The sequence below is a fragment of the Eleginops maclovinus genome, chromosome 6, assembly GCF_036324505.1.
Source record: "Eleginops maclovinus isolate JMC-PN-2008 ecotype Puerto Natales chromosome 6, JC_Emac_rtc_rv5, whole genome shotgun sequence".
Lineage (NCBI taxonomy): Eukaryota > Metazoa > Chordata > Actinopteri > Perciformes > Eleginopidae > Eleginops > Eleginops maclovinus.
The window spans coordinates 2,689,413-2,712,442 of NC_086354.1; the positions used below are offsets into that span (position 1 = coordinate 2,689,413).

Genomic DNA, 23,030 nt, shown 5'->3' on the forward strand with positions numbered 1-23,030 from the left:
CTGGGTTGTTGATATGACATTACGTGACGCACTTCACGGTGACTCCTAGGCTCTTAACGTAGGTGGAATAGGGAAGAGGGAACCCATCAATGACTTGACACTTACTTTACCTTAATACATTATCATTGAATAGAAAAACCTATAATCTAAGCAGTTTGTACTTTTCATGTCAGAAGTGATTTCTCTTTGGGAAATAGATGAAGCTATTCATATGGATAGGAAAGCATGCAAAACAACTTGTACATTTCAAAGAGCTTTGTTAAATCCTCCTTCAGATAAGTGCAGAGGTAGACAGGCCTTGAAGTGATGTTGCTCTTGTTCTGTGTTAAACATTGTTTCACATGTTCCTTATTCCCCAAACTTCCTCCATCTTCTGTTACCTTTTATTGAACAAAAAACCAGCCTGAGGTAAGTTGTTGCTAACTCTGAGGCTAACGCCCATCACTTCAACCAGCAGGAGGGCAGGAAGAAACAGGGACTTTTGGAGTTGTAGCATTTATTTAGCCATGAATAAATACATCACATTTCAACACAAGCACGTTATGTACATTATCCACCTACTGCCCTTTAAGGTTACGGTCAAATTGGTTTCTTTGCTTAAGAAGGTTCCTCAGTGGCAGCCAAGATTAGAGCTGTTCATATGTTCTATGATAGGAAAGGAGCTTCAATGGATCCTTAGTTATCTCATTTAGCTTAGGATGCACTGGACCAGCCTTTAGAAAAATGAACTAATAGTAAGATAAGAAAAAATAACATAAGATTGACCTTTATTGATCCCCGAAGGGAAATTCAGGAGCAGCAAAAGAATGAGAGAAATTCAGACTACACATGAGAATACACACAGGGATAATAAGAATACAAATGTATAAAACTAAAAACAGAATAAACATGCAGTAACAGTGTGGATAGAAATAACAAAAATAACGAGTTAAACTCCGAACAGGTGAATGTATATACAGTATAAACATTTAATTGTGCAGGTATCATAATAGTACTAATACAAGTAAAATATATTTTTTAACATGATAAGAACACACGTGGCAAAGTATCCCGATGCACTTGTTATCCATCTAAGGAAACAATAACACGCCTGGCAATAGATAATTACATTTCCTAAGTGTAGTCAGTTTTCTTTCACTTTTCCTAATTCCTGATGAATTATATTTCCTTGTGACGTTTTTTATTGAGGTTTAGGTAAGGTGTTTAGGTAAAGACCTGATCTGATTTGTGATTTTACTTTTTGATTGCAGCCCAGGTCTCCATCTTCACCAGCAGATACTGACCTCTGGTGGCAGGGCTGTATACTGCAGTACATCCCATAAATACAGCATCAGAAATCAGAAACAGGTTTATTGCCAAGTAGGTTAACACATAGAAGGAATTTGACTTGGTGTTATGGTGCATACATATACATACATAAAAATAAAAAATAAATTGGGACTATGATAAAAAAACTATTAGAAGATAACTATAATAACATAAATGGGGATGTGCAGTATTATGAGGAAAAACAATAAATTTTTTGTGTGTATTGTGTGCATTATTATTATTAACAATAGTAACAACATTTTTATAGCGCATTTCAAGGATACCAAGGCCGCTTTACATGGTGAATGCATAGACAGAAAGATGAGCGTCTGTACTTAGGAAGGGATCCAAAATCACACTGATGGGATATACCTGCTGGCATATCTTTATACCTCAACCAAGAGCGTTCCAACTCCATTTAGCTGTGCTGCTTTCACTTTGTATAGTTTATTCAAGTGTTTAGTCCTCATCATGCCTTCTCAGAATCCCTTAGTCCATGGTTGCGGTTGAATTATCCGAAAATCAGCTATATGGTCTTCTCCTATGCTTTATTCCTTGACCTCTGAGTGAAACGTTACGTGGTTAAGGAATACTGGATAGGAGAATTCAAAAGGACTTAAAATCCGACTGCACTTACACTATCCAACGTGTTTATGATGAAGGACGTTATTAATGTGCGTCTGCTGTGAAGAAAATAACAGTTTTCCTTAAGCGGACTAAAGTAAGAGAATATATATATATATACATATACATTCAAACACGTTTTTAAAAGTTTCAGAAACCCCACACAGCTCAGTAAACACTGAGAAATGTGGACTTTATTTGATCATTTCAGTTAAAAACTAACGTTCATATTTCTCCTTTTGATTAATATAGAGCTGACCGTTCAAAACAAAGCACTTTAGCAAGTTACAGTAAAAGTTTTAATTTGCTTAATAAGCACCGTAACTTTCATGATACGCATTTCTCCGTCGGTTGTTTCCGTGAACGGTGGAATGTTGTGTCATGGTAAAAGTTGCGGTAAAAAAATAGTGGGACAGCATTTTCTCCTTTCCTTTCATAAAGGAATGTCCAGTGTTTCCTAAAGGAAGTTGGCCCGATGGATCCGGCCCGCCACGCACTTTAATCCGGGCCGCGAGCATTTAGGAAAGAAAATGTCTAATTAGGTTATAGGCTGCTCGCTATATTTTTCCTGCAATAGACGAGTTTATGGTTGAGACCACTAGATAGCGCACTACACGTACAACCCCCTATTACAGACAGTCAATCATTTCTCTCTCCACTGCACTGATACCCAAGATGAGCACATTGACAAAATGAGCAGTCAAAAGAAACGAAAAGTTGACATCGACTGTCGGGTTTTCAACAAAGACTGGACGACAAAATATTTCTTCACTGAAGTTCGATCAAAGGCCGTATGTTTGATCTGTAAAGAGAATATGTACTCAAGGAATACAACATCAGCCGCCACTTTTCCACCAGGCATGCTAACTATGCTAGCAACTGTCAGCTCAAGACAGGGCCACTACTGCCTCGAAGTTGGGTGCTAGTTTACAGGCTCAGCAGAGCATTTTTACGCGACAGTCCACTATTCAGGAATCATGCAAAAAGGCAAGTTATGTACTAGCATACAAGTTAGCAAAAGCAAGCAAGCCCCCTCTCTGAAGGAGAGCTTCTGAAGGACTGCATGATAGAGACTGTGCCGGTATTCTATGTCCGGAGATCACAAGCAAATTTGAAAACCTCAGTCTGTTGCGCAGAACAGTCACTCGCCGTGTAGAGCTAATGGACGATGACTTGGCCAGTGGGTTAAACAAGAAAGCGGAGTCTTTTGAGTGCTATTACTTAGCCCTGGACGAGAGTAGTGATATAAAAGACACAGCTCAAGTCTTAATCTTTATCAGAGGGATTAATGACCAATTTGAAATCACGGAGGAATTTCTAGCCATGGAGTCCATCAAGGGCACAATGCAAGGAGTGGACTTGAGTGCCAGTGTGTCTGGGGTTATTCGAGAGACTGAGGCTACCTTGGAGTAAACTCGTGAATGTCACGACAGATGGATCGCCAAATTTAACGGGGAAAAACGCTGGATTGCTAAAAAGAATTCAGGACAAAGTGTGAGAAGAAAGGCCTGGGTTGGAATAATTTTCCTACACTGTATTATCCATCACGAATCCCTGTGCAAGACAGTTTTGCGTTTTGATCATGTAGTGAAGGTAGTCGTACAACTCGTGAACTCCATCCAAGCGAGGGGCCTTACTCATCGCCAATTCATTAAATTCATTGAGGAAACCGATGCTGACCACCAGGATTTACTGTACCACTCAAATGTCCGGTGGCTAAGTTTGGGGAAAGTGTGCCAGAGAGTGTGGGAGCTCAGAGAAGAGATCGGATCATTTTTTGAGTTGGCGGAGAAAGCTGATGATTTTCCTGAGCTGCGCAACGCAGACTGGCTTTGTGACTTTGCGTTCGCAGTGGACGTGTTGGCACACTTAAATGAGTTGAACGTGAAGCTACAAGGGAAGGATCAATTTGAGCATGACATGTACTCAAATGTGAAAGCCTTCAAAGCCAGATCGACTTTATTTTCAAGACAAATCACACAGAAATCATTCACACATCTCCCCACATTGGCGACGCTCGAAGAGGCCCATGCATGCAAGTAAATATGGCAAATCATTGGACGACCTTTCACGCAGAATTCTGCCGTCGATTCTCTGATTTTGAAAAAATCGAGAAGTTACTTCAGCTGGTGTCATATCCCGTCCCTGGACTACGAAACAGCACCAGAGGAGCTGCAGTAGGAGCTCATTGACCTGCAGTGTGACTCTGTCTTAAAGGAGAAGTTCAACTCTGTTAAACTGGATGAGTTTTATGCCTCACTGAACGAGACAAAGTTTCCAAACATCCGACAGGTGGCGCAGAGGATAATGGTGTTATTTGGCTCGACCTATGTGTGTGAGCAGACCTTCAGTGTGATGAACCTCAACAAATCCCGTCACAGAGCTCAGCTCACTGATGAACACTTGGGAGCTATACTGCGAATTGCCACAAGTAAAATGACACCCAACTTTGATGCACTTGCAAAGAAGGGGGACCAACGACACTGCTCCCATTAGAATTTAATGAACAACTAAATGGTGAGTTGTTTTCTTTCCTTTTTAAGAAATAAGGTTTTACATGTAATTGCAATTATTTAAATGTTGTTGTATAGTGGCCCGGCCCGGCCCGCCTGTCAATTTCCAAAACACAATGTGGCCCTTGAGCCAAAAAGTTTGCCTACCCCTGATCTAGAGAATCAGCTCTTATCATGACGGCCACTGAGGTACTTCCAGGGCCTTTCATTAAACTGACTATTCCACCCCAACCCATCCCTCACCTACACAGTTTCTCCCTCGTGTGTACGGTCATGTGTTGTGTCAGATTTCCTCTCTGTGAGAATCCTTCCCCACAGACAGGACAGCTACATGGTTTCTCTCTTGTGTGGACCGTCAGATGTTGCGTCAGATTCCCTTTCTGGGTAAACCTTTTCCCACAAAGGGAGCAGCTGAAGGGTTTCTCTCCTGTGTGGCACCTCATGTGTGACTGGAGGTGGTGCTTCTGGCCAAATCTCTTCCCGCATTTTGAGCAGGTGAAAGATTTACTGCCGCTGTGACATCCCGTATCACCTACAGCAACTTCATTTGTCATTGAATTTGGAATGTCCTTCGAATCCTCCCCATTGTCTTCAGTCGCAGCTTGGAAACTTTTAAAACCAGATACTGAGACGGGGTTTGGCTCTAATCCTCCACAGTCTTCTCCATCAGTTTCTCTCCTCATCTGGTCCACCTCTCTTTCCTCCTCTGTGTGTTTCTGATGAGGCTGTGATACTGGAGCTTTCTCTTCCTCATCCTCACTTTTCTCAAAGACAGCAGTGAGATGGAGCTCTCTGATCTCTTCCTGCTCCTCTTTGATTGGACGCTGCTCCAGCTCCGGCCACTCCTGCTACGCCTTTATCACCACCTGATGCTCTTCAGACAACACTGAAATACAGACACACAATTATGTTTATCTAACACTAACAAAGTGAACCACATCACTCCAGGTATCAGAAATCAGAAACAGGTTTATTGCCAAGTAGGTAAACACATATGAAGAATTTGTCCTGTGTTTATGGTGCATATATAAACATTAAAAACATAGCAATATTTACATCGAAAATGGTTCAAATATAGGTATACCTACAGAAATAAAATATGTGCAGTTGCTATGTGTAGCCATTTGAGTACTTGTACTTTACCCAAGTATTTTCATTTTATTTTACTTCATACTTCTACTCAACTACATTTTGTAAGCAAATATTGTACTTTTCACTTCACTACATTTATTTTGCAGATTTATTGACTAGTATAAATTCAGATTTTGACACACAATACTTTTTGTTTTATGACTATTCGGTATAAATTGAACCATCCAACATCATATTAAAGTAAGTAAACCATTTTTTTCTAATAACAGAAAAATAGTTTTTTGTTCAAAAATATTTCACAGTTCCAGCTTCTTAAATGTGAAAATGTGCTGCTTTTGCTTTAAAGAATGTTAAAATATTTAAATATATTTTGAGCAATGAGTACTTTTACTCCTAATACTTAAAGTACATTTTGTCGTTCTTAAAACACTTTCTTAGTAATAGCAGTATAATTCTTGATAGGGTAATTATAATTGAAATTTCGTATTTTTACAGTGTGATATCAGTACTTTTACTAGTAAAGTAAAGAATCTGAATTCTTTCTCCCTGTCTGAATCCAGTTCTGAGATCTCTACACTGGCTTCCTGTCTGTCAGAGAATTTATTTAAAAATACTGCTGCTCTCTCAGGTCCTCTGGGACGGGTCTGCTTTCTGCCCTCTGAGTCAGAACTAAACATGGAGAAGCAGCGTTCAGTTATTATGCTCGGATATCTGGAACAAACTCCCAGAATCCTGCAGGTCCGCTGCTACTCTGACTACTTTTAAATCCAGACTGGACTTTTCTTTATGCCGCTGCTTTTAATTTAATCAAATAATAATTCATATACAGAACTGCACTGTCATTATTATTCTTGTTTTTTTATACTTGTTATACTCTTGTTCTCTTTTAGCTTTTTTAAAACATTTAGTTTTATGCTCTTGTTTTTTTTAACAACTGTTTTTAAATTAATTTAAATAATCATTCTATAATTGACTTAATTCTTTTTTTTTTTTGTAAAGCACTATAAATTGCGTTGATTTGAAATATGCTTTTTTTTTTAAACAGGGGTACACTGACCCCTATGGGTATTTGAGGGGATTGCAGGGGGTACGTAGAAAGATTATGGACCGCAACAGTGGTGGGCCGTCAGGGCCAGCAAGGCCTTCTCTGCTGGCCTAAACATCATCAGAATATAAATTTAATTTTGATATATTTTTTGCACAAATACGTATTAAATTATTCCCCATAGTCTATTCTCTTCATTTTATAGCGTTCGTCTTGGCTGCGCTGCTTCCAGCCTCAGAACGAGATTTGGAGGGCTGGCCTTTATGTTAGAGCTTTTATCCAATCATATTTCAGCCATAATGTGTTGCTAGGGTCAAACAAATCTGCCCTTAGGCCTTCAGAATCAACAGTGCGGGCGGCTGTAGCTTAAAGTGAACGCAAACAAAAATGTGGCGTTAACCAATCAGATTTCGAGGTGGCGACAACGGGCCAGCTAGCAGGCGTACGCTAACGTTAGCACGTGCACATCTTCTGATTGGATACGCACTATAGCCTCCTTGCACGGTAACCGTAAATTCTACTTCCGCTGTTACTTGTAGGCGCGTCTAAACTTCCGGTCGAACACTTCCGTGTTATGATAGCGTTTGACAGCTGGATACCGGTAACCGGCTTTTACTATTTAGAAGTGTACAATGAGTGTGTTCACAATAAAAGAAAGACGACTGACCTTTCAAAGGGTGGGGACATCGGCACTGCACTGTTGTGTACCTCAGTGTACGAATTCTTCGAGGTACAATAAGCTACTTTCCTTTCATTCATTTCCCGTTGACCCGGCGGTACGGGCCGAGTGGCTGAGGAGAATCCGAAGGGATAATTTCAGTCCGACGAAACATTCAAAGGTCTGCAGTAGGCACTTTAAAAGCACAGATTTTGTCGTGACAGCCGGGGGACTAAGAAAACTCCAAAAGGGATCAGTCCCTGTTCTGTTTTCTTGGAACGGGTTTGAGTTATCGGCACCTAGACCGAGTGTTTGGGAGAGGCGCCCGCGGCCAGATGTGGAGAGTCCCGATGTCTCTGACAACGAGATGGAAATCGCGGCTGTAGCTACTGACCACGACTACTCGGTGTTGCCACAAACGGTGATACGAGCAAGTGACTTGGTTGAGGACAACGAAGCCTTGCGTCGGAGGATTTTGGACATTGAACATTGAAAAGTCGAGCAAAGACCACGTTAAATTATAAAAGTAAGTAAAGCTATTACCACAGTAATATCACTATGTAAGCGCTAATGTTAGCTATGTAGCTACAATAATATTGTGCCATAGTTACAACTTACCTTCATAATTGTCGATATAACTGGATAGGTACATTTTGTATCCCTTATCACGTTTGCTCTTCGGTGTAGAACTGCCCATCCGAACAAGTCGGTGGACATCTGAGATGGAAATGTTTGGGAGATCCTGCAGGCATCTAGTGTAGAAACTCGCCATGTTTGACGTTCACCGATATCACACCGGAAGTTTAGAAGCGCATACAGTAACAGCAGAAGTAGAATTTACGGTTACCGTGCAACGAGGCTATTGAGAGGCAGAGCTAGGCAGTAGGCAGAGCCATACAGTCTATGGGCAAAGCTAGCAAACAGAACTAGAACTTGAGCGAGCTAATTTGTGTAGATTTCTACAAGCTATTTTTTTCAACCCACAATGGCTGAAGGAGGAGAAGAGATCAATTTGGTCGAAGATATAATTACAACGCCATTTTCAAAACGAACTTTTCAAGTAAAGCTACACATCTTGAAAAGGGAACGACCAACTCCAACGCTAGCGAGCCTAGCACAGCAGGGAAACTACGAGCGGTACCCCTGGCTCACAGCCTCCGAGAGGCACTGCAAATTGTACTGCCGGGAATGCCTGGTATTTGCAACTGATCGATTTGGTGTTTGGAGCCACACTAAATTTGCAAACTTGAGTTGTCTAACCAAGGCAGCAACGAGACACCAAAGCACAGCTGGGCACTTGGAAGCACTGGTGCTTTTGAAAACCTTTGGGGACACCCGAGTGGATCTACAGCTCAACGAACAAGTGCGCAGGGAAACGGAGCTCCACAACGAAAGGGTGAACAAAAATAGGGAAATATTGAAAGACTGATTGATTGTGTCCTGTTTTTGGGTAAACAGGAACTTTCATTTATGGGACACGATGAAAGCGCCGAGTCCAGAAACAGAGGAAACTACGTGGAGCTTCTTTCTTTTCTTGCTGAGAACAACACAGATTTGCATTACCAACTGTACACAAACAACATGTTTACTGGGACGTCAGGCAAAATACAAAACGACCTGATTTATGCTATTGCTGAAGTGATGGGAGAAGAGATCAAAATGAAGATTAAAAAAGCCTCCTTTGTCGCTGTTATGGTGGACGAGACGTCAGATGTGGGTAATGTAGCACAGCTGGCACTTGTTCTGCGTTATGTGACAGACACAGGTGTCAAGAGCGGTTTGTCAGATAATCTGATTAATTAAGTTAACTGTAAATGCTGATGTATTGATTATAAATGCTTCGGAAATATTAATATAACTCTGTTGTACTTGACTATGTTAAGGTGATGCAATGCCCGGTTATACTGCGTTTCTGTCTAAATGTATAGTGTCTAGAGGCATGGTGTCATAATGATGGTATTAAGAGGTGGAATAATTCAGGTAGGACTGTGTAGGACATCACTGAAGGCCTAGGTGTGAAATGCACGGCCCGCCACTGGACCGCAATATACAGTATCCACACAAAAAAACATTTTAAAATAAATGTTCATAAGCCTGGTGTCCCGCCCCCAGAACCATCAAAATTGAAATTGCTAGAAGTGAGTCTTAATATTGTTACTTTCACTGACAATAAGTGTAAATGTCAAATTAAAATGCATTTGTATTGTTGGGTGAGTCATACCAGTGATTTTCATCTAAGGAGCAGTTGGTTTAAATGTGATTACAAAGGGTTTAACACGAGTAAGCATGTAGGAAAATAATCACAGATGGGTGGGGGGGTTCTTATAGAATGGAGACCAGCTCAAGGGGATCACGACACAAACATATTGGGAACCACCGGCCTAGGCTTTAATAAAATGCTTTGGAATTCTATTTAAATCAGTCCTGGATATTTTAAACAGAATTATATTGGGGATTTTCAGCAAACCTCTTGTAGAAATGGTTTATCTATGCTTGCCATCTGTTAAACAATTACAATGCGTATGACAGTGTAGGTTTTATTTCATTCGGGTTTTACATTTATTTAACACCTTTAGTTACTTTATAGATTTGGATAAATTATGTGAAATGCAATCAACCCTTACATCGGACTTTAGTTACACCTAGAGTAAATTCACAAGCTATCCTGCAGTATACAAAGCCATTAAAACTCCAAACATTTGTATTATTCTGCTTTAATAACTGTCTGACTGACGCTCGGTGGTTCACAGCCTGATAGACATGCTAGCTTGACCGCAGTGGAGGGGGGCGTTCTGTTAGCTTGAGCTAACAGGCTAATGCACAGTTTAGTTGATCATGCCTCAGTGCAGCAGTACTCAGTGATGTGCTACAGACTGCACCCACCTGCTGTCTGCCGCTCTTCTCGCCTTTAGGAGCCGTCTCCAGCAGCTGGCGGCGGGACTGCCTCTCTTCTTCATACTCAGTGAGGGCTGTCTCCAGGTCACTGAGGATGTCCTCCACCGCTGCAGGGAGCCGCTGCTGCACGAACTCCTTTACACTGCCCAACACTAAAATGTTAAATGCTGTTCAGAGCACAGTTTAGAGGATAACTAAACATTAAACGGAGTTTATCTACTGTTCTTCTTCTTCTTTGGTGGGTTTTTTATGGCAGCTGGCATCCAAATTGTTGCATTGCTGCCACCTTCAGGATAATTTAAGTCATCTCTTCATATTCTTTTAATTAGTCCAGTGTCTGATAAATACTTTAAAAAACAACACCTTCCCCTCCCACTTGATCCCAAATGTAAAATGCCTTTAACTGCAATCTCTTCTAGACCCAATTCTCTCAATGTCTCCGGTAACTCCTTCCTTTCCCTGCTGTATCTCCTACAATGTATAAGCACATGAGGCACTGTCTCGGGTTGTTGACATTCATCACACATTCCATCTTGATGTTTACCTATGATAAAAAGAGTACTATTCAATAATGTATGACCAATTCTCATTCTAGCAATAGTAACCTGACCCTTCCTTCTCATCCCTCCACAAGGTTTAGTTGCCTCACTCACTCTTCCATTCAATGAGAACAAATGTCTTCCTTTAGTCTCTCTCTCCCATAATTGTTGCCACTGGATCATGATCCCCCTCCACACAAGACATTTCCCCTCAGCCTTAGACAGATGTAATGTTACCTCCACATTATCCTTTTTTACAGCTGCTTTAGCTAATTTATCAGCTTTCTCATTTCCTGAGATTCCAGTATGGACTGGGACCCACATCAGAGAGATCACCACTCCTCTCACAGCCACATTTCTAATTTCCATCAGGATCTCATATATAAGATCCTGATGGCTCTTCGCTGTCCCTATCCCAATACTAGTGATGGCTGAAACAGAATCACTACAAATCAATACCTTTTGATTTACAAGATGCTCAGTCCACTGTATTGCCATTACAATAGCATATAGCTCAATAGTAAACACATGCAAAAAATCTGATGTCCTCTTAGATGACTCTAACTTTAATCTTTGAACAATAAAAGCCGCTCCTGTTGCTTCAGTTTCTTGATCTTTTGACCCATCAGTAAACATTAGAAGATGATCCCCATAATGTTCTCTCACATAACACTGAAACTCAAATACCATATCCGCTTCATTGTTCTTAGTTTTAACTTCAAGCAATCCTACATCCACCTTAGATACATCCAATTGCCAGAGAGGTATCTGAGGCCATAAAACAGCTGGACAAAAAATTTGATTTTTTATTAACAGCTCCTGTGCCATTACCTCCCCTGTCCATCCAAAGCTTGACAGCTTTGCTACCCCCCTCTCCCAGCTTGCTTGAATCGCCACTCTAACTGGATGATCTTCCCTCTGTCCCATCAAATTAACCCAGTAATTAGCCAGTAGCTGCTTTCTCCTTAACCAAAGTGGCATCTCTCCTGCTTCAACTTGCAATGCGCATACTGGGGATGTTCTCACAGCTCCTAAACATATCCTAAGTGCTTTTGTTTGAATTACATCCAACTCAGACAAAACTGACTTAGACGCAGACCCATATACAACACTTCCATACTCCATCCTAGATCTTATCAAATATACTTATATTTGCTTTAATGAAGCAGCATTTGCCCCCCATTCCATTCCAGATAGGCATCTCATAATATTCAGAACTTTTTTGCACTTGTCTAAAACTTTTGTTACATGGACCCTCCAAATCATTCTTTCATCAAAAAACACCCCCAGAAATGTAAAACTCTTAACCCTCTCCACATTCTTATCATAAAGCCTCACCTTTATCTCTTCATCTATTTTCTTTCTCGTAAAGAACATAGTTTTAGACTTCTCCATAGAGAACCTAAATCCCCACTTTTCCCCCACACCTCCACTTGTGTTATTGATTCCTGCAGTTTCTTCACAATATGCTTAACATTCTTCCCTCTTTTCCATAAATTGCTATCATCTGCAAATAAAGATCTACCAATTCCAGGCTGTACTTTTGAAAAAATATCGTTGATCATGATATTAAAAATCAATGGGCTTACCACACTGCCTTGAGGGGTATCATTTTCTACAACAATCCTTTTAGAAATGTCTGGGCCCATTTTAACCTGAATACTCCTATTGTTTAAAAAATCCAGAACCCAATTAAACATATTTCCTTCAATCCCTAATGTGTGCATCTTGATTAAAAGACCCTCAACCCATAACATATCATACGCTTTCTCAACATCCAAAAATATTGCCACCACAGTCTCTTTGTTAACCTGAGCCTTCCTTATCTCATCTTCTAAACATATTATTGAATCTGTAGTGCTTCTCCCTTTCCTAATTTATCTACTGTTATTTTTGAACATCATTTCTAAACTGTCTTCTTCTTCTTCGGGTTCATTGACTGAGCACAACCAACTTGTGAGATGTATACCGCCCCCTACTGTATCGGAGGGTGTAATTAATGGTAAGTATATTATATACAGTAGCACCTTTTTATATACAGTTTATGCTTTCAACAAAAGGCAATTCAAAGTGCTTTATACAAGTGAATAAACATTAAGAGAAATAAGATATAGAACAGCGGATTAAGAAATAAATAAACATAAAACATGCTAATATATAAGATTCAGATTTGGGAAGTGCATTTACCCAAGCACTGTACTTAAGTACAATTTTGAGGTACATGTTCTGCTACTTTATACTTCTACTCCACTACATTCAAACATAAATAATGTAATTTTACTCCACTACATTTATTAGACAGCTTTAGTTACTTATAACAAAATGCATCAAATTAGTGGACTGACTCTTTGAGTCACAAAAGAGTCAAATTATTTAAGTATTATACAAAAAGTAAATCCGAAATGTGTTTGTCTACAGCAGTTATATGCTAATTGATGCACCAATATTATCTAGAAATGTCAAATATATAAATATATATATATACACACATAAAGGCAATTTTTTTGGCACAATGATTACTTTAGCTTTTTATACTTTAAGTACATTTTGATGAATACTTTTTCAATTGTACACCATTAAGCTTTTGAATGCAGGGCTTTTACTTGTAATGAAATATTTTGAAAATAATGTATAGCATCTGAATACTTCTTCCTCCACTGATAATAATACAGACAAATACATGAATGCACGTTAAATATTATCTCAATAATTATTGTAAAGAAAGAAAAGAAGAACTTTTTTTGTATATTTATATCATACTATTTCCAAATACTTAATAATTACCCCTCTGACGCGCATTGGATGACTTTTACCCATTAAGAGTGTTTTCCTCTCTTTCTAAATGACATGAAAGTATAGTTTTAGAATTTAGCTTTGACAAAGAGAACCTCATAAACAAATTGGAAATGTTTAGCGAGTTTTAGAACTTGTGAAAGAATAATAAAGCCTGTTGCTCCAGAGTGAGCGGTGGTTCTTGATGTTGGACCCGCTCTCTGCTCGGTGAAAACAGATGCCAATGTTAACGGCTGAGCTATCCCGCTGCAGAGAAGTGATGACCTGTGAAATATGAGAGGGTGTGTGCATCGGGGGGGTGTCTGAGGTTTGACACTGTCTCTCGTTTACATGCCGGTGGCATCCTGAAACCGATAGCACTTGACCTTGGTGTGTCTCATCCTGAAATACTGAAAGTCCCAAACTGAAGAACCTGAAGTTCTCCCTCTGACAGGAGCAGAGGGACACTCACAAATCTGTGGCCGCGATGCTCTCTGATGCTCAGGGACCCCTTGCATTGACAGGATTTCATAAATACTCAAGTAACGAGACAAAAATTAAAGGTCCCCTATCATACTCTGTTCCAACAATATATTCCAGGTCTCAGATATACTGTATACAGAACATGTCTCTGATTGGCTGAAACACCAAACAGATGGTTGTCCCATAAACCCCTCTGTTTCAGCCCTGTTCCAAAAGTGCTGATTCTGTGTGTGTAGCTTTAAATGCTAATGAGCTGCTGCTGGCCACGCCCCTCTGAGGAGTGATTGGGTTAAAAAAACACAATGGTGCTCTAGGTGGAGATTCAGGTGATAAGGTGGGCGGGGTTACCTCGGTTGGTTATTGGCTAATGGTTGCACAACCCAAAAAAACATAAAGACCTGCCATGAGCAATATAAACACTTCTTTTGCAATTGTACTGTGCAATAATCACTTTCATGTAGAACCATACATTTATCTCAACAGCTTAATATGTTACTTATGTTTTCTTTCTTTAAACTGCTGCTAATAATTTTTATGTCATGTTTGTGTACTTATTTGCCTTTATTGTTATTCTATTACTAATTAGAGATTTTGTTCTCTATATTAAATGTGTTAGCTTACTCTTTATTATTGCTTGCCTTTTTTCACTGGCGATGCCACTTTAGCTGAAGAACTAATAAAGAAGTTCTGAATGATCTCAACCCCAGTGATGTGAGAAACTCTGTCAATCACTTGACTCAATCACGGTTTTAACTCCAGTAAATTCAGAAAATGTGACTATTTTCTTTATCATTTGGTTATTGTAATTAAGTGATGTTAGAGAGATGTTATACCACATTCTCTTTCAATCAATAGTGTATTTATAGCTTTTCAAATCTGCAGTCTATACTGTCGAGAAGCCGATATATCAAAGTCATTTCTGTTGCAACTTTATAAATAGCGGCAAGAAAACGTCTGAACCCTTTGAAATGTCCTGGTTTTATGCTTGAATTGGTCATTAAATTTAATCTGATATTCAGCTAATTTACAATTGTAGACGGACACAATCCATTTGAACTAAAAGCACACAAATTATTGTTTTGTTCTTGTCCATTTCAAAAATTCACTGTGTACTTATGAAAGAGTATGTTAACCCCTAGACCTTAACAAAGGCTGACTGTTTAATCAGTGCAACACGATTAAAGCTAGTTTGACATATAAACATAACACCAACGTTTACATTTTTCTACTCACAAGATGCAACTTCCGAAGGGTTTGAATGTTTAATTGGTGAGTTCAATAAAAAATTAAGATATTATAAATCTTTGTATGTTATAAGCTCAAGCACTTTGTGTTTAATTCTGACTTAGATGAATATCAGATCACAATTAATGACCTACAAAATTGGCATAAAACAAGGATATTCGAAGAGTTCCCATTCTTTTTCTTGCCACTGTAAATGAAATAATGCCACTTCCACCATTTAACCTCTGTAGTTTCACCATTGGGTGACCTTTCCTGTGAAAAAAGAAGAATTGGACGAACTGTGCATGTTTTACCAACAGAACATTAGCATGGTAACTCCCTGTGTCTCTGCAGCCACTGTGTGTTGCTGCAGTCTCCGGGCAGGCCAGCAGCTGTCAGCCACCACAACTATTCCTGTCTCGGAGAGCCGAGCCAACTTTCACACTTTAGTTATTTTTTTAGTTTGAGCATCCCTAATGGAATAGAGCGCTGCAGGCTTAAGCAACAGGGAATGCCCCTGTCATTATGTCACTGCACTGCATAACACCGTCACACTGTTATCATAGGGATTACAAATATGTATTACATTTCACCGCCGTGATGAAAGCGATCATGAACTCCTTGCCACTCGTAAAATGAATCTCAAAGAACAAACAAACACATGAAGTAAAATGTAAACCCTCTTTTTTTAATGTATCTCCATAGAAACAACTGCCAAACAACAAACAAAAATGTTGTCAAGTAAAATAAGTGATAATAATAATATGTGCACCGTATCACCAGCAGCAGCCGAGATGATAGGTGCATTCAAAGCCAAACAAATCAAAATACAGGCATACAGTGTTAGAAAAAAGGCTCTCAAAATGCCTTAGAAACCAAACACAATATACAGTGATGTAAAAATCTATACAGAGACAAAAATGAAATGTAAGAGATTGTCCTGTTGGGGTCATAATGTACAAATAGATGTTGGAGCTCATTCCATACACACACATACGCACTTTAAAATGCTCCTCCTTGATTTGTCAACACCTATTTCACAGAGCAGCTTAAAAACAGCTCCACAGTGACTGCTCTCATGCAACGAATAACCCGGGTTCAATTTCAAATTTGTGGCCAATTATAGTCTAGCCTACAAAAACATTCCTGATACAACGAGACTCTCACTTTCTCTTCCCTGTTCCCCTCAGAAACATTTCATCTGACCATTCCTTCTGTGTCTTTCTCTAACAAACTTCCCTAAGATCAGACCTGAGTGAAGCATGATGTTAGTCTGCTTTGAACTGAACAACTCCCAAACTCCAGCAAAGGAAGTAAAACCTAAATAAATATCACCCACGTCTCAGTTTTTAGGTGCGTTTGTTGCGTCTACTCAAATCAAAAAGCATAAGAGTTGTTTTGGTTTGTGAAAATGTATCTACATCACAAAATGTACTAAACACAATTAATTCATTATAATAATGAATTAATTGCCTACAAATTAACACTATGAGACAGCATAGTACATCTACAGTTGTTATTAGGAAGATTATCATGATGTGTTTAAGGTTTTTGCTGGAGAGTGGGTCTAATGCAGATTTGAGATCAGACTTCCATCTAGCTGCATGCTAACTGTGTGCTTTAATAGAGTGGTGCAAGAATGAGTTATAGAAACCGAAAATTAGTTAGCATTTTACCACTTCCAGTCAACGCTTTTGTTTCTGCGACATAAAATATGTCAGTAAATACCCCAGAGGTGAATGTCCTAAGTTTCTATGTGTGATTAAAACAACACTTGTTTACTAAACTTCATCATACCTAGCAATCTTTAGCCTAGCGCTGGTGACGGAGTGCACCCTCTATTCCGACATGCCCCTATTACGACACAATTTTAGTACCGCCATTCCGACAGTCTACCCAGGAGCGTCGGGGCATCGTCTTTCTTTCACTTTTTTTTGTGTGTCTTTTTAACATATACATTTTTAACATATTCAGTTTATTTTGTATAATATAATATAGCCTATTGTTGTAATGGATGCACTGACTGGTTGGCACTCAATTTCGTTGTTGTCCGATCGCCCTGCATCCGATCTGCAAGGGAGTCGCTCAAAGAAAGTTAAAGCTATGCAAGCCATCGAGGCTGCTCCCAATTCTGCGGAGCTGTAGACCGGAGCTGATGGGATGACGATAGAGAGACTTGGAGGAGCAGTGGCGGTGGATTCGGGAGGGCTATCAGGAGCATCCATGAGGGAGGAGGGGGGCCCTGCGTGTCTGACAGTGTCAACTACAGCTCCGAATCCTCCCACTTAAGTGGAGCTATGCAGACACAACGCACCATGTCAGAATGGCAGAATGTTTGAAAAAAAAGTAAAGTGCCGCCTCTCCAAAAATGGAAAAAATGTCGGAGTAGAGGTATGTCAGAATAGCAGCATGTAACCGCTGGTGACACGACCTTAGCTTGTTTTTAGCCTGACGTTAGCGTTTACTTCTGGCAATTGCATTTACGCTTCAAAAATCATAAAGAAGCCGTGACAAGTGACTTAAAAAAAAGACTACTTGACATCAAAACGCAGAACATTAGCCACCTTTAGCTTAGCAGTGGTAACTCGCGGACATGTGGTCATGATGTAGTTCCTTTATAGCTTAGCGTAAGCTTTTCACTTCTTCCGATTGCATTTAAATGTCAAAATTATAAAATTGAGGTTTTATGTGAAGATTATCCTGCTGAATAAAATATGTGTCATAAATGTGCTTGCCGAAGATCCTAGTTTCTGCATTCTCCAAAATCCAATTTCCCTTCCCTTTTGCTGAGGGAGTTCTTTTGATGCTAACTTCCAGGTTGGCTTCAATAAATATACGTCATCACTGCACCACTCTATGCCATCATGTTGATTATTTTCCCCTGTAAAGTTCAGGTGATCTTCAAGAAGCTCCACCAGAAGCCTACAGTCACAACACTACACCATATCTGCTCACTACGCACATTATCTCAGAACTCTGTTTCTTCCATCTACTGTAACCCTTTCCCCACCAAAAACAATACCTTTATAAAATCTTTATAATACATTTCATTGAACACATGTGATTTGTAATATCTATAGGCTATTTCCCACTCAATGGCTTTTCATTTAATTTATTATTTTAAAAAGTGTCTCTTCCTGGTGATAAGTCACTGCAAAGTGGAAACCCGCCTGAATAAAAAGCTGTCAACGCGGATATCTCAGACCCTGAAACTGGGAACCGAAAATCTAAATATTAAATACACATGAAAGGAAATTGAGATTTACAAAAGCTCCACTTATTTAGTGAAAATACGAACTATGTCACATATTTAAGACCTCGTGTAAAATGTATTGCTTTGTCGACGGTCCACCCTGCGTTAAAGAACAATTTAACGGCCTATTTAAGCTAACACTCTTTTATCCACATATTTCCCCCAAAAATTACACTTTTTTTTTTACTGCTGTGACATCAGTCTCATATATTTTGGAAAGACCACCAGGGACGCTATGTGTATAGTAACACATTTCCTATCTCCTACTAGTACGTAATATAAAATAAATCAATAGTTGTTCTCACTTGGCTGATCTTTCGGTACAGGGTGGTAGATGTACCCTCATTATTTACTATTTATTTTTCTGAGCATCTGTGTTATTATCAAATATTAAAGATGGTGGACAGCACTAAACTCCCAGTGCTGGAATGAACAAGACGCATTTCTGATGTGCTCAACCAATGGGAATGCAGCTTTTTAAATAAAGAGTTAAACAAGCTCCATACTGCAAATAACACACTGACTTTACCTTCTGCAATCCATTCCAAACTGTGAATCCAATTTACACACAATTTATAGAATATATTCTACTCTGACGTCCGTTCTAACCAAACAAAACCAGCTGATATCTGCATGCTAAACTCAGCACTACAATCACATCCTAACAAGAACATTTTATCAGGGCGGAAATAGATTTAAGACGATGATTTTTCTCCAAAAGTAAACTTAATTAAGAGTTCAAATAAATTATCTTCATCAAAATATATAAATATGTTTTTGGCGCAGTGTCATGCGTGTTAGAAGTGGATGATTTCCAAGGGCAAACCACCAATCACACACCAGCAGCTTTGAATAAATTAAAAACATGAAAAACATAACTCATAATGATCTCAAAGCCCTCACTGTTGAGAAATGCAGACGCCAAACAAAATGAAAGCTAACCTCGCACTCGGCTACTACGGATCTTATTTTTCATACATTTACAGGATTATAGCATGGCCAGAGATAACAATTACAAATTAAAATACTGTTATCGTATCTCTAATCTGCTAAATAAAATACAGAATGTAAATAATTTGACCAAAAATCTGATCGCAATTAATTACGCAAAAATAAAGATCTTGTTATGGTTATCACTGAATGCAAAATGTAGGTAATAAAACCATCCCAAACAAGAGTTTTTCAAGCACTTAATTTACCCATTATTTCACTAAAAGTTCCCTGGTAAGAAGTTATAACTTTAACAAACCCATAAAATAAAGCGTATAGACATGTCGACATTTTAGATTGTTGATGTAATATATTGAATATTTAACGATATCTGAGAATGATTAATGAGGCCCTTGTTACCAAGAACAGGTATCATGATAGAATCAGTGATTAAAATACATGAAATATTAGACACCTACTAATTCAGCTCCGTTAGCAAACATTATTTTATCGGTAAAAGCTGCATATTTTTACATAAATATATGAATAAATAAATAATATGCTCTATGGCATATAAACTGTAATGGAAAAAAACCTAACCTTCATCCTTCAAAGGGCTGATTTAATAATGTTATCATGAGTCTCTGATATTAAATTCCTACGTCTTTGCACTAGTTAAAATGTTATACTGCATAATGACCACTGTGAGTGACAGACGCACCCACACCATATTCATTCTGTAGAAACTGTAAAATCCTTTCAAAAGATTTTCCTAAAAATGATTTGAACATAATTGTCAAATAATAAAAGAAACAGCTGCACCTTTCCCTGTAGAGGGATCTGAGCGTATGTTACATAAAACAAAGTCTAACAAAAAAAGAGTATGAGCTGCAGCACATGATGACATGTTGGAATTATGGGACACATTCCGCCTTGCCCTCTGTAGTGTCAGGAAGAATTACATATGTTATGTATCTGTCCCTCCATCTGTCCTGATTTAAACCACAGCAGACTACAAACACCAACAGGAAATTTTACATTCAAAGTTCTAAATCTATGAATCTGGGCATCATTACAGGGGCCAAACTGTGCTGATGTTCAGGTTCATATCAGTGTGTAGTGTCTCCAGCAGGACACGTCTCCATGCTTCAATGTTCAAAAACCTCTTTATGTTTCTCATACTGCCTGTGCTGCAGCACCTCTTTTCACCCTCTGTCTGAAACCAGAGCCCAGTCTGCTCTGATTGGTTAGCTGGTTGGCTCTGTTGTGATTCGTCAACCTCTTAGAGATGTTTTGGAAATATCTCGCCCCTTAGCCTATCACATACAATGTCTTGGAGTGCTAGCCGAGTGTTACCTAATGATGTCATTATGTTACGAAAGTAAACAAAGGAGTTAGATGGAGGTGTTTCAGGCAGGGGGGGGGGACTCCCCCTGGAGGGAACACAGGGATTTTAGCCTTTGCAGACCATTTACATGCATAAAAACCTATAGAACACACTATTGAGGGTGGAAAAACCCGAAAAACAAGGGGCCTCTTTAAAGTAAATCCGATATGGTGCTATACAGCTACCATTCACCATGTTTAATCATAAGGATTATATGAGTCAATAGTAATGATGCTTGATGGTAATGAGGGAACATTAATAAAATATACATAAACATTTAGTGAAGATCTTGTCAAGAGGAGTCTTTCATCCGTTCATTTAAAGACTCTTGCGAGTATTCATTGCACTATGGAGAAATAGGGTTTGCAAAATTGCAGAGAATCAGGCTGGTAACGTTTTACAAATGTTATACCCCTCTGTCTGATTTTCTGATGTATATATATTTATATATATAGGAAAACTAAAATGAATATAAAACATCAGGCAGGCCCCACGGAAACAGATAAAAACAGATATGAACAGATCGATTGACAGACTGATAGAAATAGAGCCCCTCTCACAGGACATGGCCAGAGGAGATTCAGCCAAGCGCTTCACATTCCTGCCTGGGCCCTCCTCACCCACCACCACGTCACTCTGTAAAATAGTAAGGCAGCTGTCGGCTTCCATCAGCTCAAAGTGCATCTCTGTACATACCCAGTCGAAACACATACACCCACGCAGGCACACAAAAACTCACACACATGCCCACACACACACACAAAGCAGAAGCAGACACGTGTGAAATACACTGAGATATCCACCAGCTTGGTTACCATCCAAAGACTTTTGTGTGGATTTTTATGTAAGAGCAGAAGTTCAACAAAAGTTCCTCCTCCATCGCAACAACTTCTCCATGCTCACTTGAAGCTAGTTTGGCAGCTTTGACTGAATCAAAAATGAAGGCTCTGGTGAAGAGTTCAATTAAAGTGCACTATAGTTCCAAATTGGCTTTCTGATTTCAACAATCTGTTCTAAATATTGTCCATCCGGAAGTATCTGATGGTAGTTAAATTGATTAAAAGCACGACCTACGGGCAACATGGCATTAATTACACCGTAACTCGCTCTGTTTTTTTGGATGAGCAAACAAATTCTCTTGAACTCATCTGGACGACGTACAAACTTTTTATTTGCAGCATTTCAAAAAACTTCCAAATTTTGCTGAACAGTTGGATGGAAAAGGAGTTACAGACAGACGAGCACACACACACACCTCGGCATTTAGTGATGCCAGGCCTGACGCTCACTCACTTTCACGCCACTCTCCAGGCCTCCTGTTATTTCTAAGCCTGCTAGAGAATCCATAGTTGGGGGGCTCAGGGGCCCTTTTTTTTCCGTAACCAGTGAGTGCTTGCCTCAGCTTTCACTGCACTCTAAGTGGAGTCACAAATCATCGCCAGTCCAATCAAGTTGGACTCGAGCACCAAAGACATTCAGTCCATCCAGAGAGGGGGGGTGGGGGGGTTGGGGGTGGGGGGGTGACGGTACTGGAGGTTTCATCTTTCTTTCTCTCTGCTTTTTCCTCTCTCTCTCGCCTCCATGTGTCCCCCCCACGTCTTTTCCACCTTCACTCGTCTATTTTCAGTCCTCCGTTTTGCCCGAGTCTGCCGTTCTGAGGGGCGACCATTTTTGTAAAAGGCCCCTCTGGCTGATGGAGAGTTAGCGACTTGGGCGTTTGGATGAGTCCACTGCAGGGGTCAGAAGAGTTGGGATTAGGGATACATGTTATTGAATGACGCACTGCAACTATGCACATAAGATATTAAAGCTAGGGTAATTTATTTATATATAAGTAGCATATAAGCATGTCAAATCATTTCAATCAGGCCTGACAAAATAACTGTTGTACACAGGTTTATGAGGGGTAGGAGGGAAAGTGTAACGAACCATGCATTCAAATTGGTTTAAAACATTGAATACTATAAATTAAGATTATTTTTAATTTCTTTTCAAATATACGCTGTAATGGAGTCAGTCAATTACTCGCTAAATCCACCCTAAAATAAGATAGTCCAATCATAGCTTAACTTTGAGGTGACTATGTAGGGCCGGTCAAGCTTCTGACGATATGCTGAAGCAATGTACATACATGGCGATATAGTAAGAGCAATACAGTAGTGCAGGAATAACTCCTAAAACCTAGACACAAGTTAGCCTTCTAGCACTTCTGTTCCCTTTTCAACAGTCAGCAGTTTTTAAACATGTTTTTGGTGAAATGCCTGAAATAAGGCCGATGGTTAACACAAGCTTACACAATTTTTATGT

At 39.4% G+C, this 23,030-nt stretch overlaps 2 protein-coding genes across 2 annotated transcripts in view; both read right to left on the reverse strand.

Annotated features, from left to right (window-relative positions):
- Positions 1-2,900: 2,900 nt before the first annotated feature.
- Positions 2,901-21,407, reverse strand: LOC134865965 (zinc finger protein 35-like). The gene is made up of 3 exons (XM_063885836.1): positions 21,284-21,407; positions 10,124-10,287; positions 2,901-5,293 (listed from the first exon to the last, which is right to left on the reverse strand). The coding sequence occupies exons 1-3, from the start codon at positions 21,405-21,407 to the stop codon at positions 4,685-4,687; spliced, it is 897 nt and encodes a 298-aa protein (XP_063741906.1). The 3' UTR covers positions 2,901-4,684.
- Positions 15,821-23,030, reverse strand: part of LOC134866347 (junctophilin-1-like) — a 34,325-nt gene continuing 27,115 nt past the window's right edge. The window contains exon 7 of the mRNA XM_063886461.1: positions 15,821-22,453. The gene's annotated coding sequence lies outside the window, so the exon portion shown is untranslated. The remainder of the gene's footprint in view (positions 22,454-23,030) is intronic.

Coding starts and splice junctions, on each gene's coding strand:
- LOC134865965 (XM_063885836.1), bottom strand. CDS start 21,407: ATGCACTTTGAGCTGATGGAAGCCGACAGCTGCCTTACTATTTTACAG. Junction 10,288..21,283: donor ATCTCCTCTGGCCATGTCCT/GTGAGAGGGGCT, acceptor TTAACATTTTAG/TGTTGGGCAGTGTAAAGGAG. Junction 5,294..10,123: donor AGAAGAGCGGCAGACAGCAG/GTGGGTGCAGTC, acceptor ATAAAGGCGTAG/CAGGAGTGGCCGGAGCTGGA.